Genomic DNA, 27514 nt, shown 5'->3' with positions numbered 1-27514 from the left:
GTGCCACTGGCTTGGACGCCAATACTCAAGGCTATTCAGACGGCATCGTTGGGCACCCCATTTGTGGTTTGACTGAAATCAGTTGAATGCTAAGGAAATAACCACATGTTTGACTCTGAAAATATATTACTGAATACACAGTAAACATCTCCTCCAGTTCTGCTCCTGATTTCAGATGTTTCTTGACCACGGCTTTATTTATAAATGTGCATTTGTATGAGGACTTCCATCAGATGGCTCGTTCTGGATTACATAAATAAAAGAGGGACCGCAACCACAGTCATCTGTGGTAGAATCCCCAGTGATCCTCATTTTTGTCTATCAGAAATGTTTGATGGAATATAGGAAGTGAAGGAAACTGTGGGAAAATGGGTATGTCAAATCTTTATTTCTGTATAGATGGGCTTTTGTTGGATTGTTTGTTCATCACATTTTATTTTTGTTCAAGGGTGTAATAGTTTTTTTTTTTCCACATGTTCATTTAAAAAATATTGTGAACACGTGAACAGACTATTTTTTCCTGAAAATCTTATCAGTTCACATTTAATATTTGGCCACATTTGAGCTGTTTGCTGTGGTGCAGATGCCATGAAAAACAATTATTCCATTGACCAGTTACACTTGATCATTTAGATATCTTTATGACTTGCTGATTACAGTATGGGTTCATTTCTTCTGTTTCTTTCTCTCTTTTGTTCAATTTTATGTAGCCTTTGTTTAAAACAGACCTACTTTTCATAGATTTTATTCTTTATATTGTGATAAACCACACAAGGAGCTTATTTGCATTTTTAAAATTATTTATGCACAATCACGAGAAATGAATGCTAATGTTAATGACAATGCATATTGAGCCATTCTGTTATGTGGCATCAATGTGTCATGGAAAAATAGGGTTTCAAAAACATTTCTACATCTATATGGTCTATATTGGAAACAACCAAACTAGGGCCCGCGATCAAAATTTCCCCATTCTAACCTTTGATTTGGCCCACCATGCCATTTGAGAAGAGAGAGAGAATGATGAGGAGGTGGTTAGAGCGAATAAATAAATCAGATTTTTAAAAAATGTAAATACTGTCACGCAACAGACAGAGGGCAATGCACAAGACATCGGTGATCAAATCAAGGCAAAGGCAGGTGGCAGCTTAGTGTATTCAGCATTGAACTCCATTGTGTCATTAATGGCATGTTTTTAATGTAATAAATACTTTTTTTTTTTTTACAAATATACTGCATTGGTTATAAAATGAATTATATAAGGAAATAAATTAGGTGATGTAGTACAGTTTGGTATATTTACTTTCGGCCCACAGTCCTCAATCAGGTTTGGTTTTTGGCCGTTCATAAGAAAAAAAAAATTGGGCACCCCTGGTCAATATTGTCAAATATAATTTATAATCATTTAAAAAACTATTATAACAGTGTCATTTTAGCTCATCTGTTGATATAATAGTAATTGCAAAGCATTGAATCGCATTGAATCTCTTGTATGTAATGTGTGCACAAGTTGAAGCACACTTATTAAGTTGCTGTCTACAGTTGACTTAATGGCCATTAGGGTTACTAACAATATGCATTTCTAAATTGTTCACCATCTCTTTAAAAAGCTTGTCTCTGCACATATATTTTGTACCGAGCTGATTCTGCCTGAATTTTTCCTATAAACTGTGCTTGATCTTGATAGTCTGTTGAATCTTCGACCGCCTTTAGCGCTCATAACAGACCTCCACAATCGGTAATTTCACCATGCAAATTGCATTCGGCTGATGGCGTGTGCCAGTGTACTATTGTATTGTATTCCCCTAAGCATTATAACTTATTACATCTCCACCTCTAATAGCTTGTGCTTGGTGGTGTACACAGGAGTATAGCAAACTGCTCCGAATTAAACTTGAGCCCCATCATCTCCCCAAAACCTTTGCTTCGGCTTGGCCCAAACCCCAAACTATTTCCTAGCGGTCTCATAAAAAATTGCTCTCTGGATCAGATTCGTCACTTAAAGCAGGTTTTTGATGAAGCCAAATGCAACCTCATAGGGGAAAGTAACACCAGCCCGGTGGCTTTGTGGATTTGCTATGGTTTTGAGCAGGTTAAATAATATACTTCAGAAACGGGGCGCTAAAAGCAAGTACCAATGTTGAGGAGCTTTTAAGAGGTTTCTGAGGTCAGGCTTGAGGGAGAACTACTGAAAAGGTTTGATTTTGATCCTATGTCTTGGTGGCTTCGCCCAAAAGCCTTTCGACAGCGAAAAAAAGCCCTAGTAATGTGTGCACTTCAAACTTTTCTGTAACGCAACTCCTCTAGTTGGAGGACAACAGCAAACAAAGCGGCCTGGTCCTAATTAGCTGTTCTACTGAGTAGCTGCGTGGAGTCCTCTCTCTTGTTGTATTTATTATGCCCTGGCACTACACAGCAGAAGGCGCTGCGAGGGTTCAGTCCTCCCTCTGATGTGGTAAGTCCTCATCTTGGGCAACTGCATCCCCCCGCTCCTGGCTGCTCACCACCGGCGCCACAATAACTGCCACCCCCTACCCCACACCTCCCCTGCTAGGGGTCGACTCTGGGGGAACAAGAGTGCTCGATGACAGGCCTTCGCCACCAGGTCCCTGTTTATGAGCCGCCAGTCTGATGGCTTCTTGAGCCCAGTTTTTAAAACATATTTATAAGACTCAGGGGCCATTTACATGACAGCGTTTTGGTTAAAAACACTGAACTTTTTAAAGGGTTTGCTTGTTTGTTTACATGACAATTGCATTTTTGGGGCTGAAACCTTTGAAAATGGGTTTCAAAGTGGACGTTCTTTAAAAAGGATGCCATTGTCATGTTTGTGTAAACATGAAAAAACGAGAGTCTAAGCAACCAGTGGTGTCATTTACCATAGGGAGATGTTTAAAGACAAACGTGAACAAACCCGCAACAACAGTGGAGTTCATGATGTGTTGTTGTTGCTCAAGGGTTCACCAAACATCAACCAAGAGTGAAGACACATCTTACACACCAGCACCAAGTGACCGAAGACACATAGTCACGTTTTTAAACTGTATCCTTACTACAGGTGATGCAGTGCTGTGACATGATCAAATGTTGTTTTTTCATGTTAAAATATGTTTTTCTCCTAATCATCTGCCACCACCGAAGCATGAAATTGCTATTTTAGAAACAGTTTATCTTTCTGCAACATTATCTCTCAGCAAAACAACAGTATGAACTAATATGACAATTATCACCTCGGTTATAAATTATGTGAGGGTGTATGTATTGTACAGGTATATATATATATTAGTTGTGGACCGTTATCGGCGTTAACGCAAGACTCTTATCGTGCGATAACATAGATATATCCATTAATCAATTCTCAAAGTTAGGTTGGGAGGTGGGTCTATTCTACGCAAGCTATGATGACTTTCACCTTGATTTTTTAGAGCGGATGTATACCTGACCAGTGAGCCATCTGACAAAAAAGTGCCCTTCTGAATCAAAACAGCAGGATCCCTGACTTTAACTGCAGTTAGGCAGTTTTACTTTAACTAATGCACATTTCATTCATGCCCCGTGACACACTGGGGTATTAGTTGCAAATAAGGAGTAAGGACTGGTGAGAGTGTTATGGAATTTAATAACGCACGCCAAATGGAAAGAAAAAAAAACTTCTGCATTTCGCAGTGTCTGTGTGTGTCTGTGTGTGTGTGTGTGTGTGTGTGTGTGTGTGTGTGTGTAGTCCTTTACTGACACCTGTGTGTGTGTCTTGTCAAAAAATATGGCAAAAAGTCCTATATGACTGTAATAGTTTGAACACGGAGTTTACCTCAATAATGCCACTAATATACATACTCCACATGTATTAATTCCATTTCTGTTTAGTTCAGTTATTAAGGTAATCAAAAATCACTGTTTTGAGCTTATGCAGGCCTACAGTTCAAAATTCATGTTTAACTGAATAAACAGTTATTAAACACAAGTTCATCTTATTGAACATCATTTATTTTCATCACCAATTATCATAGTAGAACAGTTTCTCAAGCAGTTTCTGATGCATTTTAGAAACAGGAGATGAGCCCCTGCTCTAATGCATCACCTGGCTTGAAAAACCCACTCTCAAAGACTTATTATATTATTTGGGTAGCACACATATTCTGAGTGCTTTCGGCAGAATTCAAATGAGCCATTTTATTCCAAATTAATACAGGTACTGTTTACTAACAATGTGAAAGTGCCAAATATTGCCTGGCATAAACAATAGTGCAGTTTTGGGCATTTTTTGCGAATGTGTAAATTTGGATTTTTAAAAAATGTATATTGTCTTGTAAACATGAAACTTTTAAAACACAAAGGAAATGCGTGATTTTGGCCACATTGTTGTTGTGTAAAGTAGCCCCACAGACTAAATATTTTGAATGAACTACATTGAAAATATTGTAATTTTCAGGATAAAACAGTTTTAATCGGTCTATAAAGGGAATCTTTTGGATGGTAGACATTTGTGCAGTTCACTTGAATGGTTAATAATAGTATAGTGTGTGGTGGATGAGGATTTAATTATAACCACAAACACAGATACAACTTTTATTTTGTTACTGCAAAAAACACAAATACATTAATCCTTATGTACCGTTGACGATGTTTTTATCCACTCCGGGGTGTTTTTGAGTTCTAATTTGGCCATCATTTTTTCTGTTTCAGCTAGCAGAATGATTTTTGGTGACAGATCTTATTTTGACATATTTTGAGAAAATGCTTTGAAATTTTTAAAGAACAACAATACACTCTGGGCAAATTTACTACCTTTTTGCTATGTTAGGGATGAAAACATTCACTGAATTAAACTGCTGTAAAAATGCAACAGATACATTTTTTTTTAAATTTTTTTTTATTTTTGCATAAATCTGTTAATTAACCTCAGTCAAGATCAAAACTACAAAATTGCTTATAAATTATAGGGTTTTTACTCTTTAATTGCCAAATTCATAAATGATGTCACTGATTTGGTTATAAAAAGAACACAAAATGATGTATTTTCAATATAAAAAGTAAATGTGGACTGGATTTTTTTTAACCTTTTATTAAGAGGTAAAATTTGTCATTTTTACTGTTGATCATCACTTGGCACCATTAACCCTTTAAATTTTATAGATTTTAGATATTTGTATAGATTTCACATGGATAATGATGTGTCTGAGAAAATCAAAATATGCATCTCAGCTCTCAGAACTACATGGAGTAAATAAAAACTAAGACTGCGTATTTATGCACCATCAAATGTGGTTATAATGGAAGTCAATGGGGAAAAACAGCCACTAAAAGTAAATTAGGGAGAAAAAATGAAAATCTAACAATGCATCAAAACCAATGTTGTTAATAATCGTCCACATGTCTAAGACTGATAAAAGGTAAAAAAAAAAATCCAGTGCACAATTACTTTGTTTCTACACACTAAAACATGATTTTTTGTGTTAACCCAACACTGAAAAAAATACTTTATGGACAAAACCAACAGTTGTATTAAAAAATATTTAAAAAAATATATTAAAATAAAAATTAATTTATAAATAATAAATAATGTTGAGTAATAAATAATAAAATAAATAAATAAATAAATAATGTTGAGTCTGTCCATATTTGACCCAACTGTTAGGTTTACATAAGCATTTTTTAGATTGTACATCTGTTTTTCTCATCACCACCTGTGTTCATTTTGTGAAACCTAAAATATTGCTAGCATATTTCTTACAGTAAAGTTCTGGCATTCATAGTGGCAGTTTTTTACCGTAAATTCCAACATTTTTGTTTTTTTTTTACTCTGTGCTTAGAATGTCCTCATGTCAGTGCAGAAGTTATTATTCATGTCCTGTACTTATCAGAACAGTTAGTGAGTTTATATCCTGATGTTTAATGCCACATCCAGCTTTCTTGATTGTATTTAGATTGCGGTGTAAAAGAGTAAGCTTGATTTCACATAATTTCAGCAGGATGTGGTTGCTGCATGGGAAGACACAGCTTTGGCATGGCTGTGCTGTTTGTAACACCAGCCTACTATAGCATTATAATCAGCCACACCATGTGCATCACAATACAGAGGAATCAGCACTGTTTCAGCATGATTAGCATGTGTGACAGATGCACTGAGGGAGTACCATGTCTCAGACTTATCAGTGTGGGATGTGTTGAACTGCTTTGTGCATGTTTTTATCTAAAGCTGTTGTTTTTTTACAGACATTATTGGATTTGATTACTTATTTAGATATGAGCCTGTAAAAAGTGTGATTTGTATATTTGTAATATTTAGTGATACTATATTTTATATTTTACATTTTATTTCAATTCAATTCATCTTTATTTCAATAGCACTTTTACATTGTTGTGTCAAAGCAGCTTAACATAGAAGTTCTGGTAAATTGAAACTCTGTCCAGTTTTCAAAGTTTATGTTCAGTTTAGTTCAGTGTTGTTTAAACCATTTTTGAGAATGCTTTTGTTATTTAATTTTTATTTTCAGCGTGTAACTTTATTTCAGTCAGTGCCAAAGCAACAATTCTAACCTTCACATAGTTTTTTAGTATCAATTTATTTTGATGGTCCCTTAAACACATTTTGTTGAATTTAAGATACATTGCATCTACATGCCAGCTAATTCTAGTTGTTAGTAATAAAAGTAGACTGTTAGGTTAAGTTAGGGTTAGTGTAAGTTGACATGTACTTGCAAAGTTTCCTATAGTCAGTAAAATGTCTGTTGAAGGAGCAGTATCAGCAGATATTAAGCAGACAGTCTACTAATACTCACTTAAGAATTAATTGGCATGTAATTGCAATGCAACTTTTAAGCAACAAAACGTGCAATAGGGACCATCGAAATAAAGTGTTACCAGTTTTTCTAATCTAAAAATATGAATTTCTTTATTTTGTTTAAAGGGGTGGTCCAGAGTGTATTTTTAAGGCTGGGTTGTTTATAAGATGTAAAGCAATGGGCTTCATTTGTAGAAAAATATTGTAATTGTTTCACATATCTTCCTTTAATTATATACAGCTACTCTGCTAACATGAAACAACTGTCATATTTCCTAGTTCCTCTGAAAGGCCTGTCCTCAAAAGGCTCTGATTGGTCAGCTAACATAATGTGCTGTGATTCATGGATCAGCTCCACGTCATCATGGAAGAGCGGTAAACGCCTTCAAGCACACACTTTTGCACTATGTAAACAGTCAGTCAAAGTAGCTGTTAGCCGTATCAGTTTGTGCCTAAAGCAGACAGAAAATGAAGAGTACACAGCTGAACCTCATGCTTGCTCTCTAAAATAAAATCTGACAAGTTTGTTTCATATATATTTGGAGTAAGCATGTGTAAGTAATATGAAACGTTCTGATTTCTTTTGTGAGTTTGTAATTTGAGATGGAGAATGCAGAGAAAGTTGCCGCATAAAAAGATTTAATCATAGCTAAATTTTTAGAGGTGCCAAACAGCATTTCCCATTGTTTAAATCCTTGTTTACATATTCGCTGTAACATACTGTTAACGCTAGAAACTGTGCATGTAATAGATCAATTTCAACAAATACAAATACTTACAGGTTGTGGCTCACAATCCACAGCTTCTTCGGTTAGAAGAGTTTTTAGCTGAATCCAGCACTGAACTGAGAGTAATTCTGGAAGCTCTCCTTTGTCAAATACTAGCTATATATTTTTTATATGGTGAATGTATGTAACCTGAAGTGCTTGTGATCTCACTAGCCTGGATGAATTTGTTTTTATTGGCCAAACTTAATTCACTGTGGCTTTGCTAAGCTAACTCTGTTAAAGCCAATGTCTTCCTTTGCAATGATTGAACTTTGAGCATATTACATTCAGAGATGTTGTTTATGTTCACACAGCTACATTACACATCAACTAAAGTTTAAAATATGATATCATAGTGGACCACCCCTTTAATCAACATTGACAAAAACAAATGAACAAAAAAAAATTGTTTTGTTTTAGTTTTAATTAATGATAGTAACCACAAAAGATGCTGTATACAATGTATATTAAGCTTTGCTAATTATTTGTACAGCATGTATAAAGTATTTCATTATTTTATATTTTCATATATCAAAAGCAAGAGTTATTATGAGCGTAAAGTATTTTGCATAAAATGTAAGATTAGTTTTTACATTTGTTTTTTTTAATCTGTTTTTATCAATTTAGTTTTTTCTATCGTCCAATAAAAACTGTCATGTTTTCAGACATTTTATTTATTTCTTTTTGTGTTTTTATCATTAAGTATTTATTATTATAATAATAATTTATTTATTTAGTTGTTGTTTTTTTGTAATTTAATGGTGTAATACTATATATCTGGTCATTGTTTAAAGACTCACACTGGTTAACATACAGTTAACAGACTATAAAAAAAAGCTTTTTATTTCCCATGTAACAGCCAAACTGTTGCTGTACTTCGCTTGATATATTATCCTTTTGAGGGGAGCATTTGTTGACATAAATATAATAAGATTTTCACTTGAATTATGTGAAATGTTTGCGCTGCGCATGTTATTTATTACAGCATTTCATAATGCGTACAGGGACGAATGTCTTTAAAATGAAACATATACGGTTACCCTAGATTTTTGTTGCTCCTCTGAGAGCGCTCTCTCTTCAGAATTTAATTATTTTATTCCATTGTTTAAGTCCGCAAAATGCATTTTCGCCACTATTGTTTTATGGCTGGCGCTTTCCCTGTGACACATTCCCATAGAAAACAATGGTTTGATTTAGCATCAGGAGGCATAAAACTGCACAATATGAATGTGTTGTGTCTGCAGCTAATTAGCGTTAGCGCTCGCTTTGCCGCATGAACTCATCCTACCGTAGAGTCCTTCTGTTCATCTGTTAGAGCTATTATTGGAGAAAACCCACTGTTGAGCCCCATCCAGGAAAAACAACAATCTCGGGGTGTCATTCTTCATCGGGGAATCACATTTCATGGTCCTGACCTTGGTAATGATTTATCTATCAGCTAGAAACATAGTGCTGTCTGAGTTTGCAAACCGCAGGTTCAAGAGGAGCCTTTGGTAGAGTTGCCATCTGTACCTCATTGACGCTTTCTGCTGCATTTTAGTCTGAGAGTTTCAGACCTGGTGACCCGATGCACTGTCTGCTCCGTAGTATATGCTGTCATCCTTCTTCATCTGTATATACAGAGGATCTGATGTGTTGCTATGTTTACGTGTCATACCACATTATGCTATTAAAAAAAACTCATCTTAACTGGAACTGTTAAGTTTTGTGTAGTATATTCAGTCAGATGTGCCGCGATAAGGATGTTTCATCATTCCAAATGCAACCTACTGTAAAAGATTTACCATTTAAACTGGAAATCTGGTTTTGCTTTAGACTTTTGACTGTCTTAGACTATATGATTTCATGTGTCATCTTCTTTCATCTACTGTGTATATCCAGCTGGTCTGTGGCTGGTTGCGTAAACATAGCCATTATGTTAAGTTTCATCAGCTAACAGGTAAACAAGGCGTAATCAGTCTTACTTTTCAGATTAAAGTTTGCCTGATATTATGGTGACTGAGAGAGCTCAAACGTGGTGAAAGTAAAATAACTACTTTATAAAAAAGGATATGACCTCTCCCAGGAGGTTACCCAAATGCTTTAGTTGGTCATAACTCTTGAGTTGCTGTAGGCCATTCGGTTCACACCTTTTCAGTTGCAGATACTTGTTTGCATATGAAACAAGCCATACAATCTATCAGCGGAAATAGAAAAACATAAATTAAGAAAACATCAATTTGACAACACAAGTGCTAAATTGCTAAATCTCACAACACTAAATACAGGAATGCACTGCAAATAGCGCAGACCACAATGAAAATATATCAGAGGACCCCAAAAGGTGATTGCACTTTTTAGAATTTAGAATCTTTTAACTTTAATTGTGCAATTTCAATAAATTAATATGGTTGAAAATATTCAATCAACAATGAAGTGCATGACGAAGATGGTAAAATAAGCAAAACATCTTGCGCCTCAGATTTCTAACAACACCAGTAACTCTAAACAGGAAGCAGCCAAATGTTGAGACGTTTTTGTTTTAGTCTGCGCTATTTGCCAGTGTATCTATCTGCGGACTGGAGGCCTGTCTCAATTTGGAATTTAAGCTCTGCGATATATTGTTGCGATAAGTGGTTATTATTGTCAATTTGAGATCATTTTATGCCACAGATTATATAAGGATTATAAAACAGCATAATAGTGCAAATAGCCATAAACATTTTAAACTACATATTATTCTCAAGGTTATTTAGACTCTTTAATTTGATTTTAAGAAGGTAAATGTCTTATTAAATGTACTATTAAATGTCCTATTAAGGAGGTGAGGCGAAATGTGAATTGTAAAATGTCTTTAACACTATTTGTAGATATATATTGCAACGGCAAAAAGTTGAGGTAATCTCTAAGAATTGCATGATAAGTCAATATATCGATTATTGTGACAGGCCTAGCAGACTGCAAGACAGGGGCGTAACATGAAACTTGTAGTAGAGGCGTAACTTGCAGTTATTGAGATCCCATTGAACCATGCGAGATGTCACGGAATGTTTTTGGCAAGATGGTGGAAATAATTTCCAGAGAACATTCTCTGCTAATGTTTTCACGCGTTTTCTCATTTTGCAAATAAGAGTACAATGGCGAGCAGCAACTCACGGCTGTACGTGCACAGTGGAGTAGGTGTAGACGTTAATAACTGTGATGGTTGGGTTTAGGATTGGGGTAGGTATATACATTAATAACTGTGATGGTACAGCGCCATCTTGCCGACAACACAGTTTCAACTACAAGTTATCCCCCCTTCATGTTACACACGTCTTGCAGTCCACAGACAGACCCTACTCACTATTTGCAGAGCATTTCTGTTTTTGCATGTGTTGTATGATGTCTAACCGATGAAGAAGTTTTCTCAACTTGTTGTTGTTTTTCTATGTGCGTGTGTTTTTGTTTACTTGCAGTGCTTTTGATGTCTCTCAGCCACCATGATATATACATTTTGGTAGCTGAATTTAAAAAGTTACAGGCATACTTAGGGAGTAGAATACAGTAGCTTACATTTTAAGAATATTTTAAGATCTTTATGCAACTTGGGGCTTGAACTTTGACCCCCAATCTATCCCATCGTATCCCAAAAGCATTTTACCCTAAGCATTTTTGATCTAGCACGTTCCAGTGGCAACCTCAAACATTTACTATTTACACTGATACAGTATATGGTTTCGCTTTAGACTTTTGACTGTCTCAGATAATATAATTGCATGTGTTTGACATTGTTGCTCAGTGAATGAAAGGTATTTACTAATGTTAACCAACTAACCATAATGCTTCTGGTTTACAACAGGCAGATGGCACCAGCTCTGCCATTATTAACATCTCGCCTTCTCAGTCCAGCCTTCATGTACGTATGTATGACATCATCAGCTCACCTCTTTCCATCTCTCTGCAAAACTTCGTTTCATCTTCACTAGAGCTTGTTGAGTGATAATGGTATGGTTTTGGAGCTATAATTTAACTGAGTCGGAATATGGCTTTTGTGTTTGTGGCCCATGGCATGTCACCTTTGCTCTGTCAACAAGTGGGAAGCATTATGTGGCTTGTGTTACTGTATGTGCTGTATGCTCATAATGTATAATGATACATGGACAAGTGACATCATCCTGACCAAGGTTTAACACTTACATGAAAATTAATACGTCTCATTATCACTAAACAGTTTGACTTTCTATTATTATAAGGTTGCTTTGATGTGTTTTTCTTGAAAATGATGAGATGATATTTAAAGGGGAACTACACAAAACTGAAAATGTTGTCATCATTTACTCACCGGTCACTTCTCACAAACCTGTTTGTTTGTTTCTTCTAAACAGTGTTGGAAAACAGTAATCAGTAGGCCCTTTCAGATATACAGACGTTTCCAGAAAATTATCAGCAATTTTCTGGAAAGGGATCATTTGTGAACAGGCCCTTTTATAAAATACAGGTAAATTTTCCAGAAAGGGAATTTGAAACATTACTGGTAATTTGCTGGAATGCTGCTGTGTGTGAATGCAGAAGGAAAATAAACGTAAAGAGAACGTTCATGATTAGAACATGCTGGCGTGAGACGTCCACAGTACTCTAGCCATTCAGAACATTCAGATGCATTCACATCTGCATGGTTTATGAAAACAAAAGCCTTTGAATATTTTTCTAGACACATTGAGCTGCTAGATGTTGGTCAGATAACGTTTCTATGTTCCGTGTTAATGCTAAAATGAAGCTCTGCTTCAGTTGCTTGACGCGTGTGCATGTGAAGCAGCCGGTGAGCGCCAACACACACACATATTATGTACATCTCGACATGTGAACGTCCTTGCCTGTTTGAACAGAGCTTTTTTTAATTTACCGGTAAAGTCGTTCTAGAAGTTGTCCGGATGTTTACCGGTATCGCTGTGTAAAAGGGGATATTGACTTCCGTAATACTTGTTTATTAAGAAAGTAAAATATTCAAACAACTCTGATTCATCAAAGTACCTTATTTTGTGTTCAACAGAAAAAAATTACTTGAGGGTGCGTAAATAAATATTAAGTAAATGTTCAGTTTTTGGTTGAACTATCCCTCCCTAAGAAATAGTTTGTTAAAACAAATCTGTCATTTGCTAATTTTCAAGCTTACTATTCCAAGCCTACACGACATTCATCTGTGGAACCAAAAACATATTTGAAGTATTTAAAAAATGTTTAAAAAGTTAATTCGCTGTTTAATTGTATTAACAAAATGATTCAGTTTTAAAAGAATTCTCTCAGTGGCTTTAGTAATTTGATGTATTTTTTCCATTTTTATTAGTTTTTTATTTTATATTTATATATTGCATTTTTATTCAGTTTTTGATAATTTCATTTTCTTTTCTTTCTTTCATATTTTAGTTCTAATTCATAATTTAGTTGCTAAAGTAATATACTGCACCAGCAGAAAATCCAGACATAACATCAAAAATATAGTTTAAACACACTAAACTCAACCAGGGGTTTATACACACATGAGATAACAAAAGATCAAACTGATGCACCTGCACAAAAACACAAATAAAAAAATAGCCTGGACAAAAATGTGTAAACATTGCATTTTTCTGTTCAGAAAATCAAGCGTTTAACTGTACAAGGCCCCTTTTCCTATCGCATGTCAATGCATCTTTACTTAAAGCAAAGTGAATTGAAATAGTTTACTCAAACTGTTGTTGAATAACCTGAATGGCACAAAACAAAGTCCAAACCTGGACCCCATTTGTTTCGGGATGAACTGGAACATGAACTTCTAGTCAGTCCCAATTGCCCAACATTAGCGCCCACAGCCATGTTACAACATCTTCTGTTTTCCACAACATCTCCACAGCCTGACCCAAGATTGAGAGCTGTTAGAGCAGCAAAGGGAGGACCGGCTCCCTGTCAATATCCTTGGTTTTGAAATTAAATGTTCAGAAAACCTCATATGGGTGTGGTGTTTAGGAGTCCGCATACTTCTGACCACAAAGTCATTTCCAAATGATATTTACACCAATTTAATTAGCTTAGCGGATGCCTCTAATCAGGAAAATGCAAGTGGGGGATCTAGCTGCTAGTGCAAGGTTTTTAACTCAGTAAAGGAATTTGTGTATGTGCATTTGAAAAAACTAAGATCAATTTAATAAATCTGCATATTATTACTATTATTAACACTTCTGAAGTTAAAACAGTTGTATTAAGTTGTCTAAAGCGGAATATTAAAGTTTAAAAACAAGGTAGGCTTTTATTTTATGCAAAACAAAGTGCCCTGAATGACATCGTCATCACGTGGAAGAAATGTCATCAATAGTTTACGGAGTAAAACAAATTCATTTTTAACATATACTGTAATTATAAATGACACATCTACAGAAACTAAGAATTTGTAAGTGGTGTATTGGCTTTTTCCATAACCATACATACACACACCACAGCTACCGTTAACAAACAGTACCTGTGGTAAACAAAGTAAACTCTTTAGTCTCAGTAATAATGCTAAAATATAAATATCTTGATATCCTTATATAATTTGCTGATTTGCAAGAAGGATAGGGAAATAGAAAGAATTCTTTCTTTTTTTTTCCTGAGGCAAAGCTAATTTGTTGTAGAATTTGTCTTTGACTTGGTCATGTTCTCTTTGTTACAAGTCAGATTGTTTGCAGAACACTGTTCCTCCACAGAGATGAGTCCTGTTTTGTGTTAAGATCAAGGGTACTTAATGAATTCAAACTATCCTTCTTTCTGCACTTTTCTGGTTACAGGAATTTCACTTCAGATAGAACAAAAAATCAGGCTCATGAATGTGGGAAATAGGGAGGATATAGGAGAAAGGCTTTACTGTATGTCTGTGTTGTTCAGTCATTGTTTAAACATAATCTACTCCTGGGTGTAATGCAGGCTACATTCACAACATGTCATAATTACTAATGTTGTAATTTCAAGATGAGGGTGATGTTGTGCTTAGTCTTGTCCTCAAACTTTTTGAGATTTTAATTTCTCTTGGTAATAATCTCAATATCTATACATAGTGCCTATATGAATCTACGGTGGTCAGCTGGTCACATATTCAAGTTGCAATGAAAGGTTTTACATATCTAAATTCAGAGCTGATCCTATTTTTATGGGCATACGCAAAATTTTGTAAAGGGGCCCATGTCAGTGTGTTAAAAAAAAAATAAAAAAAATTGTCAAGAAACAACAGTTACTGAACTGCAGTTAACCTGACAATTGCAAACAATAGGATGAATGAAATAAAAAAAAGTTTCAATTTAATAAAAAATATATTGTATTAAAATAATAGTCTACTCTACATACATTGAATCAAGTAATCAAATAACAATATGTGAAGTTTTTCTATAGAACAAATTTACATAGATTTTTTAGTAGTGACCATAGTTACTCAGTGACGAGCAGTAAGTGATTCTGTTCTTCTTTAATTCTTTTATTTGTTGTTTGATTGACATTAAATGACTGAATTTACATGCATTATTTGTAATGACAAAGAATCCGATTACTTTACTAACTTTAAGTTCATTTAAGATTTAACTAGCTGTATTTAAGCAAAAATTTGGATGGACATTTTGTATTTTTTTGCGTGCGTAATTAAGAACACAAGAAGAAATCGAAGTGTCCATGTTTCTCTTTTCTTTCAACATATTCAGGTTTCTCAGTAGCGGAAGTCATCATAGTTGGTTAAACTTAGAGTTCCACGTATGAGACAGACTAACAAAAATTTATTTTTTTTAATGATCCTATTTGCTGAAATAACAAAATAAAAACTCCACAATGGTGTTATCAAGACTTTCAGAAAAAAATAAAACAATTTGTGAGACTGATAACGGCAGCCAGAAGTTCGCATTTCAAACACCTGGTACAAGTGGTAATTCTTCTTTTTTTTTTTTTTTTTTTTTTTTTTTTGTAATTTAATGCAAAGATAATATAATACATACATAAGTACACATAAATGTTCATATAAAAAAAATCTAAATATTAACAATTTTTAAGCACTGTTAAATGCGTCATAACAGTCTATCAGCATAACGGTTAACGTTGAACACATTAAACAATGTGGATGGAATGTTACACAATTTGACTGGTTTGGAGGTTACACACTGTAGAAAGGGCCACAGCACATTGCTTTATAGGAAAGGAATGTAAATCAGCCATTTTTAGAATCGTTGGAAGCTAAAATCAAAAACACAACAGATCTTTTACACGCATCTAGCTATTACCGTATATCATCTGCTGGTCCAGGGCCCTATGCAACTTACCACATACTGCTATGTATATGGAGGACTGGCTCTGTCCGTGTTTCATAATTACAGTAATTCTAAATGGCGTGAATGGATGCACTTCTTCAGCATGGTAATTAGTCTTAGTCGCATGATTTTTACAGCTTCGGGAGTTTGGTTCTGCTTTTTACCACTACATTATTCCAGGCCAGGAATAAGCGCAATGCTTTGATACAATGTCTTGTTTATATCACACTCTAAATGTAGTCCTCTTTGCCTCTTCTTGCCAAGACATGGAGGGTTGTTGGATTTATTTATTTTTTTGTAAACAAAGATATTTATTTTATCATAAAACATTCAAACCAGATGATCAAAAACCCAAATTTTTTCTCGCACCAGAGCCAAAGTAAATAGGGCCGTTAAAAGATTCCCAGTGTGTTTCCCCTTATAGCCAAATGTCAAGAGTATAAAGGAAAATAATAAGTGAAAGGAAGAGAAAAAGAAAGAGAGACAAAGATGTATGTTTAATCGTTTTGTGCTAATTAAATCTTAAAGATGCATGCTTTCTGTGAGCAGCCGTCCTGTTGAGAAAAGATAGAGACATTGTCGTAATTCGACTTCTTATCAATTAGAAATTATCAGACAGGAGGTTTTGGACAGGAGAAATCTTCTTCAACATTCATCAGACTTTTTCCTCTTTGTTATTATAATGAAGCTATTACTTTTTGAGTTCTTTTAATTGTGGGGTTTAAAAACTGAGATTTAGGATCTAGAGGGAGTGTTGTTCATGAAAAGATTCGAGAGAAATTTATTTTTTCGAGCTGTCAGAGTTGAGATGTTAAGTTTAAATATTTATTAAAAAGATTTACTGGAAAAAATGTTGACATTGATTACATGTTTTTCTTCAGATTTTTACATGTAATATTACTTTATCACTGAACAAAAATACACTTTTGGATAAATATAAAGTACATATTATTTAAAGAACTTATTTTTAAATGTAATGCCTTGTATTTTACAAAGACTCAGAGCCCTTTTACACCCGGCACAATAAGTTGCAAGAAGCGTTTTGCACGATCTGTTGCTACATTCAGACCAGCGCAACTGTAATTTTTCTGTTTTGCGCTACATTGTTCAAATAGCAATTCCATGTGCGCCACTTGGCGAAAATGAGATGTGTTAAGGTGCGTTGTTTTCTGCAGATCCCTACGCCTACACATTGCTTGATACATACAGGATGTATAGCAATACACAAACATCTTTACATATGAAAAAAAAAAAAAATTTAAATGTTACAAAAAATATTATTGTTTTGTACATAAATATAAAAAACTACCTCCATGCCGTTATGTCAGAGGGCTTTTTTCAGTGTGTTCATGACAATTTTCATTCAATGTTCATTGTATAATATTATTATATTATATTATATATAATATTATATAATATTATTATTAGCAGTATTATTTATTATATGCATATGTATTTTTGTTTGTATAAAAGCAAGTTTAGATTTGTCCACCTGTTGGGTTTTACAGATGTATGCATCACCATATGGGGCATAAGAATAAGACGTGTGTTTGGATATAACTCAACACACTTCCGTATTATTGTTCATTTATTTGTTTGCTGGAAATTAAAACTGAATTTAGAAATAGCTTTGAAATAAATCTTAGTGCTTAACTAACTAAATTAAATATGTGGTCTAATGGATGTTTTCAGTGGACTGTGTAAAACAGCATTTCCTTATCCATGAAAGTAAAGGAGTAAAGTAAAGAGTTAAAGTAAAGAGAAGGGAAGGTAAAGAGGCCGAATGGAGGAGGCTTGTTCTTTACCATTCTTCATATGGTTTGTTGAACTGTTTTCTTGCTATTGAAGCGTTCACGCAACTCACTCTTAAAGGCAATAGGAGATGAGACTCACACCAATAACACACCAATAACTCATTAAGAGACGCAACTCTGTTAGACCATGCAGGCACACAATATAATAGCAAAAGTGCATTTGGACATGCCCTTAATGCTTACGTGCCATGCGCTTTAAACTTTGCGCATAGATCGTTAAAATAGAGCCCATACAGTAGTCAACATTTGAAGTAGTTCAAAACCTTGCATCAAAGTTGTCCTAAAACAATTGAACAGTCTTAATCTTGTCTTAGTCAAATTTTTTTGGTTCTACTTTAAATGTTGACTACTGTATATTTTTGACCAATGGAAAGTCATTGCAAAGTGATCATTATATTGGATCAAAATGTAACCCTCCCAACTTGTTTAAGCAGATTTTTTTTCTTATGTATGTTCGCTTTTCAAGCAGGCACATAATGATTCTGTTCTGTTCTATTATTTGAAACGTGCCTGATGATGCAGCGTCCAGTCTTTGCCAAGCTTCCACACACTCCAGAGAAGAAATAACATTTCAAAAGTTATGCCAGTGTTTTTTGGTCCTAGCAGTTCAAAACGCATCAGTAGTTTTGAGAGGAGAAAAAAGAAACATGCTGAATTGCGGTCGCTCATAAAATGGAATATTGGTTTGGTGGCTTCATTTTCATCAGACCATGCAAATACGAAGGTTATTTAAAAGAATACCTTATATCTGCTGAAATGTGCAGACTTTTGAAAGAATACAGCGCTCTTATTAGTGAACAAGAGCTGCCCTAAACCCAAAGTAAAATCAGCTGTAAATGTAAAATCCCCTTCAGCTTTGTCCAACACGCTGGTTTAAGAATAACTGCATGGCTATATATCATATTGTGGATGTCGTGGAAGGTAGAGGGGTAGAAATGGGTAAATGCAAGGGTAGAAATGCAAATTCAATTTTCTACTAATATAATCTTGAAGAGGCAGACTTTCTGTTCCACTTGAAAAAAATATGGAAATGAAAGCTGTTCACAAGTCTTTATGCCGTCCTCATTGTCATTATAATGAGAGAATTCATTTGAGGTTTTATAATTTAGTTGTTTTTAAATTATCCACAGGTGTAGCCAAGAAATAGCCTCTTTCACACATAAATATGAAATGTATGGAAAATTATGGGTAAAGAGATAAAATGTGAACTTGTCCTTTTAAAAAAAGTACAGGTAAATTTGTTCTGGCAGTTTTCTAAAATTAGATGTTTACATTAGGTTCAGTACATTCCCGGAATTCTGTTTTGTGTGAACACAGTATGAGTATGTACAAATTCAGACCGCACTTATTTGAGATTCTACTCCATGACAATCAGAACATTTTGATGCCAATGACACTTTCACATAGGCTCTGTTCATGAAAATAAAAGCTTTTGAATCCTTTGTCCAGACACATTAATTACTGCTTGTTAATGAGATGTTTCTATGCTCCTCTTAGTGTCAAAGGTGGAGAAAATCGTCAATATAATGCTTGAGATAAACTGCTGTGAGTTTACCAAGCACTGCATTCAGCTGTGTGATGTGCCTGCATTTGAATAGAGGTGCGATATGGCAAACAGTGAATCAGATTTTGGTACACAGCCCAGTAGAATTTTTTTTTAAAAGAGGTTCTCAAGCTGCAGCACATACTTAAACGTACCTCTTGACATGTTAAAGTATTCCATTCACATCTCTTTATGGTAGTTGTTTTTTTGTTTTTTTACAGTTTTTTTTGCTACATCTGTTATCGGATGTAATCAATAACAGTTTTCTCCTATATTTCGGTTTGTGTCTGGGACAAAAGCAGCTGCATATGTGAAAGTATGAAATATTAATTAAACCGGACCATTAAAAAAAACGGACCACTTCTGTCACAATAATCCAGCTAGAAGGCACACTACACATCTGCCAGTCAACTAGACTACACATCCCATAATCGTTTGCAAATCACACTGGAACTTCATGAACACCAGATGGGATTTGCAGAGGATTACCGGGTGTGTAGTCAATTTCGATTGTGTGTAGTGGGCTGTGAGGTAGCCATAGGTGAATAGATGGAGGCGTAATAAATCTAAATGCTGGAGGTTTATTAAACAAACAGCGGACATCAAACACAGGCAGAATCGTAATCATAAATAAGGCAATGTCAAGCAAACAAAGAAGCAGTCAAAAAGCAAACAAGGCAAAGTCCAAAATTCAAAAGTAGTTGTCAAAAAGGCGGGCAAAAATGTCATAACAAAGGGCAAACACAACAGTAGGAAAACCCTCAATAACGCATTGAAACTGGCAATACTTCACAAAGAACAGACATAAACAGAGGCTGTTTCTTAATTTGTGTTCTTCAGCGATCTTGCATCCTCGTGTTCTCGTGTAACATCATCATCAACTACCAAAGTTCACTTCCAAAACTCAAGACCGCAAGAACAGAGGACGCATGAAACTTTCCGGATGTGTTCTTGATATCGAGGATGCATCAATGCAGACTTGATTGCAAAACTCGCTCTGGGAAAGTCCCAGAAGTCATTGCGACTGAATAAAGGAAGAGGGAAGTGCAACATTCTAAATAGATTTATTATTGTCCTAGGAGTTTCCCTAAATGAAACAGTGAAAGTAAACACTACCATGAAAATCTTAATAAAGACATAAACACATAAAGGTTGTTTATTTGCTGAAATTCATATTAAAATTTGTTTTATTTGTATTGTACAATGTATTTTGTAAAGTTTCTATGCATAGTATATATTGTGAAAAGGGGAAAAACAATAAATTGATGTATGAATGTTGTAATTTGTAAATAATTTTCTAATAAAAACGCGTGAGATCATATGACCATCAGGAAGAACGCAGCATCTTATTTCTCACTGGACGCGCTCTCTGTTCTCGTGGTCTCCCGAGTTCGTTCTTTCGAGGTAACTTGGCAAGACTAGTCTCCACAAGAACACAAGTCCGTGCTCTGCATTCTTGGAATTAAGAAACAGCCAGTGTGCTTATATATGGTGGCTACCAGAAAGTACCGCCAAGGAAGTACCCAGTCAATATTCGCGAGAGAGCTCCCTCTAGTGGGTGGATAAATGGTCATCCGCCACATTCGTCACATAGGCACTCTAGCTGGTGACCGTGAAACCTATGTTTACAAATACAAGCACAGCTATATAGCGGCAATTTCAGGTAAATAATGTCAGAACTTACCGATAATTTAAAATAGATGTGTGAATGGTGCTTTTCCAGGAAAATTATAGAACGTCCTTGCACGATTGAATGTGGCATTTTTAAATTTAAGGGGAAAAAGTTGTTCTGGTTATTTTATAGATATTTACTAGTATTACTATGTGACAGAGGCTAATGTGTAAATATAGCAAACCAGACTAGTCAAGTTTTACTAGTCTACTATGTGGTGCAATATCAAGCAATAATATTTCAAAAAAAATGCATACTGTTTGATATATGTTCTTTATGGATACTCTTAACAGTCTACTGCTCTCTATCACAGCATTCATGAAAAAATAAAGGAATGAATTGTAAGTCTTGGAAGAAACTTTACCTACAGGTTTTTCACCAACTCCATGTCACAAATTCCTCAGGCCATTTTGGATATTGTTTACATTTCTGAAAGAACCGTCAATCAAACCACATGGAATGTCTGTACGGTATACTCAAAACATGCTTTATGTTAAAAGTCTATTCAGAGCTCAGTTATTCCCAACTTCATTTGGTTATTTTTCGTGACTAGCGCACACGAGTCTTTTCAGACCCAAAGCTAACACTAGCAGTGCCCTACTGTAACCTTTACCTCAGGAATTGAGAATGTTTGCAGCCGTTTTAACAGGTTTTGCATGAATGAATTTTTGGAGAACTAGTGAAGGTCCCTGTTTTCCCTCTGCCGTTCCGACCACCCTGTTCCAGCACCAGGCCGCCCAGGCGCAAAACAGCCAATATACTGTAAATTCTCTCATTTTTAGACATTTTGTGTCTGAAATTGTATCATACCCTAAACATTATCTACTTATCTGTATAACATCACTTTTGATGCTGTGTTTCCTTTTTTGTAAGTTTGCAAGGACATATACATCTAGGTTCATGTGGTGCAGTTTTCTGTGATGCAGTACTTATTTTAATAATACCCCTAAGCCCTAAAATCTTTCGGCAGAGTATAAAATAACACATACATCTGGTGCACTGGAAGTGTCTGGGTGACCAGACGCACATGCACACACACACTCATTACACATCCTTTCACAGGCAAAATGGAACATTATTTCTTTAGTCACATTAGCACAAACTTGTGCACAAACACCTAAAGCGCACACACATAGTAACTCAGATGGAAACATGGCTGTCACGGCGTCCTTAGGCTCCGCTTTAATAGCTCTGTCAGACAAAGAGAGGAGACATGTGGCAGCACTATGAAAAGCACCATTCAGGACTGGTTAGTCTGCTGCACAGCCAGGCCAACTCAGCTTAAGTGATTCTGAAGGCAGCTTTACAATACACTGCATATCCTTACTGCACACCCAGGCTCATTTACTCTGTGTGCCGCCTCGGTGTAGATGCTTAGACTAAGGGCACTGTCCTGCCAAAATGTACTTTTACTGTACATTTCTGCTCTTTTCTGATCATCTCCTTCTTTCTGTAGATTAGCAGAGCTGTTCGATGAGTTGATAACTTTTGTTGGCTTTTTTTATTGGGCTAGTTTGACTTTGCAATCATAATCTTTAACCTGATGGGCAGCACGGTGGCTCAGTGGTTAGCAATGTCGCCTCAAAGCAGCAAGGTTGCTGCTTCGAGTCCCGGCTGGGCCAGTTGGCATTTCTGTGTGGAGTTTGGATGCTCTCCTCATGTTGTTGTGGGTTTTCTTTAGGTGCTCCGGTTTCCCACACAGTCCAAAGAAATGCGGTATAGGTGAATTGAATAAGCTAAATTGGCTGTAGTGTATGTGTGTGAATGAGTGTGTATGGGTGTTTCGCAGTACTGGGTTGCAGCTGGAAGGGCATCCGCTGCGTAAGACATATCCTGTATATGTTGGTAATTCATTCCGCTGTGGCGACCCCTGATGAATAAAAGGACTAAGCCAAGGAAAATGAATGAATGAATCTTTCACCTGGTCATTGTCGATATCCTAGTGCAGGGGTGTCAAACTCAATTCCTGGAGGGCCGAAGCCCTGCACAGTTTAGTTCCAACCCTGCTCCAACACACTTACCTGTAGGTTTCAAACAAGTCTGAAGGACTCAATTAGTTTGATCAGGTGTGTTTAATTAGGGTTGGAACTAAACTGTGCAGAGCTGCGGCCCTTTTGGAATTGAGTTTGACACCTGTGTCCTAGTGGGTAAAGCGCCAACATATACTGTAGTGTTGATGCGCTTCAGTCATTCCAAATTCAAATCCCGGCTCATGGACCTTTCCCAATCCCATCCCCCGTTTTCTCTCCAACTTTGCTTCCAGTCTATAAAAAAAACCTAATATTTATAACTCTTAACGTCTAGGGGTTGTTTTGACTATCTTTTATAAATGATATTAACTGTTGTGGAACATTTATTACACATATTACTATCTCTTTGGAAATATGAATGCCCTGTACTACTACTTGTAAAGTAAACGAATAGTGTGGGTGCAGTTTTGAATGGTTGTTGTTAGGAATGTCCAATTCTACCAGAAAGACAAATAAATGTTTTAACATTTATTGTGAATTTTTTGGATAAATGTAGATACTTTTGTGTAAGCCTCGTCTATGGTGCAGAACTCAGGATGAGCTAGCAGATCCTGCCTGAAGATAAGGGTGGGGCGAAGCCCAGCCCCGAGGCTGGCCTGGTTGTGGTGGGGAGGATGGAGGGAAAATTCCGCAACATCACCCGAGTACATCAAAACAGATTGTTTAGATGGGCTTATATGTAGTGCATTTGATCGTTATAGGCTGACAGGATAGTTATTATTAATAATGTGACATACCAGTCTTCCTGGCAGAAGTATCGCTAAAGCTTTCATATCTGATCATGTGCAGATATGTCTGGATCAGAATTGGACGTTACCTCCCGATCAGGACTCGAATATGTATGTATATATATATATATATATATGTTCTCATTATTTTTTAACATCTATAGTTATGCAGTGGTACAGAGTTTGACCTCTTTCTTGACTTCACACAGAAAAAGCAACGTGTGCGGCATGACATCACTTTGTTGCAAAGAGGCTATTGTTTAAATGCAAAGTACAACATGGAAGCAGCTTGAAGCGAAAAGTGCGCGTATTTCTGCGGTCTGGAGGTATTATAAAGTTGATGACGACAACATTGCTATAACCAAACTGTGAGATATGTAAGCATGTGAATGTCTGCCAGGTTTTTTAAGCTAAGGAGCTATTAGTTTTTATATCAGATTTAAAAAAAAATGTATTTGCTGTTGCACTTTGGTCCAAAAGTGAAGAATTTATGTTATTTATTACTTGACTGTTACTCACAGAAGTGAGTGAAGGTAAGGTAAGGTGAATTAAAAATAGGGATCATCCTGGATCTGTTATTTTTGCTTTATTTATTCTTTTTTTATGTATTATAGAAGTATCGGATCGGGTTTCGATATCGGTAGATACTCAAAATCAAATGACTCTGATTCGAGGGCAAAAAAAACTGATTGGGGCATCCCTAGTTGTTTTCTTTTAAGCCTTCAGTTTATAAAAAGAAATCAGTAGCAATAAAATTATGAAAAACATGTTGCCATTTTTAATAAAACAAAAAATCATTCAAATAAGCTTGCAAAAGTGTTTATGTATTTTTGATCAAATAAATGCTTTCTAGACTAGAAACTCTGTCAAAACAATATACTGACCCAAAATGTTTGAACAGCAGTGTTATTTATTGCTATTTATTTTACCAGTGCTTACTTGTGAATGACTTCATTCAGCTTTTGAAAACAGAAAATAAAAAAGTAACTTTTTTTTTTTGCCTTTTCCCAATTTTCCAAAGCAAATTAGAGTCAAACTCATGTCAGTCACACTTAACTCACAACATTTCAATGTGTCAGAACAAGTGCACTAACTGCTAGGCCATGGGTCCAATATCAATTTTAGAGCAAATGAATTATTGTATGTTTTCATTTACACATTGTGCGCATCTGTGACTAAACGTTTTCACCCACACACAGTCATAAACATATACATCATCTTGTACGGCAGTGGTATATGACACACTCTGACACGAGTACACACACATTCCTTGGCACAGCAGTGGCATGTGGGGTACTTAACAACATTGACAGCCTCCCTGCTTGGTCACCAAAACACACACCACTGTGCCACACTCCCCGACCACTAAGATCAGGAATAAACCCAACAGATTCGGCATCACTCCACCACTGCTGTTTATCCTCCCTCATCGTAAAACCTAAAAAAAAAGATGGAAACAAAACATGAAGTCTCTCCTCATGGTGAGTCAAATCTGGCCTTCTGGAAGAGAGACGTGTGTGTGGGTGCAGACAGCAAAGAGATCTCTTCTTTCTTTTAAACACACTGTTTTGATGCCATAGTGGGACAGTCTGTCTTTCTCCATTTGTCAAACACTGGAGTCTCATCATACTCAGACTGCACTTGTGTTTCTTGCAGTGTCACTTGTGAAGGGCGTTGTTTCACATTAACAACACTCTTTTGTCTTTTGGTTGGATGGGAACTGCCTGATTCGTACCTTTTTGAAAACTTCCCACACTTTCCACACAGTATGAGTGAGTGTTGGCAGGACGTGCAGTATCAGTGGCCATTAGCACATCAAATTGCAGGGGAACATCAGCGCTCCTGAATCATACCCGTGAAAGTACCAGGAAAATGACAATATGAAAGCCTTCTTGCTAGCTTTAGTTGATATGCTTACAATTACCAGCATTACAGCGGAGGGATGATTTATCAGTCATTTATGGAAAAGATTAAGTTATGGAAAAGCTTGTTCTCGCTGGTCGTTTGGTCTGTGGATGGTGTCACTGTCATTCATGCATGTGTCTGCTTAAAATGTTTTGACGCTTTAGGGTATTTTCTCTTGACTTCTCTCTTCCTCACTTTTTCTAACTTTGTCTTATTGTGTGTGTTGAATTTGTCGGACATACTTTTAGATGGGCCGGTGGGTAAGTTGAGGCTTTCGTTGCTTTCAGAATTGACATTCCTTATTGATGAAATGACTGATTTAATTAAGTAAAGCTCTGTTGAATGAGAGATGTGGTGTCAGTTATGCATGGACCTTCCCTGTTTTTAATGTTTTCCGTTCTCTTGTTTTCTTGTTCTGTGTCTGCAGCAGGATGAATTTATGGACTGGTGGAGCAAGTTTTATGCCTCCATGGGTGAGAGGACCAAGTGTGGGAGTTATCTGGAGAAAGGGTTCGATATGCTGCAGGTAAGGCTTTGAAGTAACTTTGTCTCTAAAGCCTCATTCATACTACCAGCAACTCGCAGCGGCAAAGCAACAAGCAAACGTTCATCACAATATAGAGTGAGCTACCTTCAGCAATCTTAGTCTTAGCCAGGGGTGTCCAAACTCAGTCCTGGAGGGCCGGTGTCCTAATGAGTTTAGCTCCAACTTGGTTCAACACACCTGCCCGGTAATTTCTACTATATCTAGTAAGAGCTTGATTAGCTGCTTCATGTGTGTTTGATAGGGGTTGGAGCTAAACTCTCCAGGACATTGGCCCTCTAGGACCGAGTGTCGATACCCCTGGTCTAAGCGAACAACATCGACTATTGACGACCAGGTGAACGTGTCTAGCCATGTGACAAAATTGAGAATCCTTCAACTTTATGCAAATTAAGAGCGACTATTTTGAGCGACAGCCAGTAGGAGCACCAGAAGAGCTCATTTTCCGTGCTGTGGACCTACACACTCTTGCATTTGCAGCAGGTCGCCGCCAAGAGCGACAGGCAGCTACAAAGTTGCTACTAGTGTAAATGAGGCATAAGGATTTTCCAAACATGTTTGAACATACTTTTGAAGAATTTTATATTAAACCCCAAAACATCTTCCACCCAAGTATTTTGTGCTTAACCTTCAGTTAAGGATTTTTTTTTTACCCTTGTCAGTAGTTTTCACTCTGTGGCTTTCTTCTGGTTCCCCAGTGAAGCTAAGCAGGATTGGGCTAGGCCAGTACCTGGATACGAGTCCTTGGAATTGGTGTTAAGCCTGATTTATACTTCTGCGTCAAACACCGGCGTATGCTACGGCGCTGACGCATAGCCCTTCGCCGTGGCCATCGCCGTCACTGACGTGCACCTCTCAAAAAATGTAACTACGCGTCGCAACGACGCGTAGCAAAAGCTCAGTGATTGGTCGGCTTGGTAGCGCTGACGAGTCTGGGCGGGACCGAGAGGCGCGCGAATGGCGCGACGCCGCGAGAGCGATTGTTTACAAGTGTGGAGTCCCGTGAAGGAGCTCCGGATGGAAAGTTTTGTTTTGTGTTTACCTCATAGTTAAAGTTGTTGCACGTCCGCCGGTTCCTGCCTCAAAATGAGCGAGTTTGAGCCACTTGTACATCCCGGAAGTGTTCAGAAAATGCAAAAAAGTAGCGAAGAAACTCGACACAGAGGAACATTTACACCTCACTGCCAACTAGCGTTTCGGAAGTGTTAATGCAGACCGGCAGAGACAGTGCGCAGAAGTATAAATGCACAGCCACACGCGTTGCCTGCGCCGTGGGTTACGCCGGTCACCTGACGCAGAAGTATAAATCAGGCTTTAGTCTCGGCAGGCGAGAATCTAGCCGGAACTGGCCCGAGTGTATTTTGCTATCTGGGAAAGCTCTCTCTCTCTCTCTCTCTCTCTCATTCGCGCGCACGCGCACTAACATACACACACACACAAGCACCAAGTACACACACAAGCAAAGCTCTCTC

The 27514-nt window shown here is 36.6% G+C and overlaps 1 protein-coding gene across 7 annotated transcripts in view; it reads left to right on the top strand.

Annotated features, from left to right (window-relative positions):
* The window catches only part of dysf (dysferlin, limb girdle muscular dystrophy 2B (autosomal recessive)), a 153008-nt gene that overhangs the window by 98340 nt on the left and 27154 nt on the right, over positions 1 to 27514 (top strand). For 4 of the 7 annotated variants that reach the window (NM_001442064.1, NM_001442065.1, NM_001442067.1 and 1 more), the window contains 1 exon segment: positions 25926 to 26024. In NM_001442064.1, the coding sequence (NP_001428993.1) occupies positions 25926 to 26024 (99 nt within the window). 7 annotated transcript variants of the gene reach the window in all.

The sequence above is a fragment of the Danio rerio genome, chromosome 7 (assembly GCF_052040795.2).
Source record: "Danio rerio strain M-AB ecotype USA chromosome 7, GRCz13ab, whole genome shotgun sequence".
NCBI classification, from domain to species: domain Eukaryota; kingdom Metazoa; phylum Chordata; class Actinopteri; order Cypriniformes; family Danionidae; genus Danio; species Danio rerio.
The sequence above is the reverse complement of the archived record's forward strand: the minus strand, read 5'-3'. Positions and strand labels throughout refer to the sequence as shown.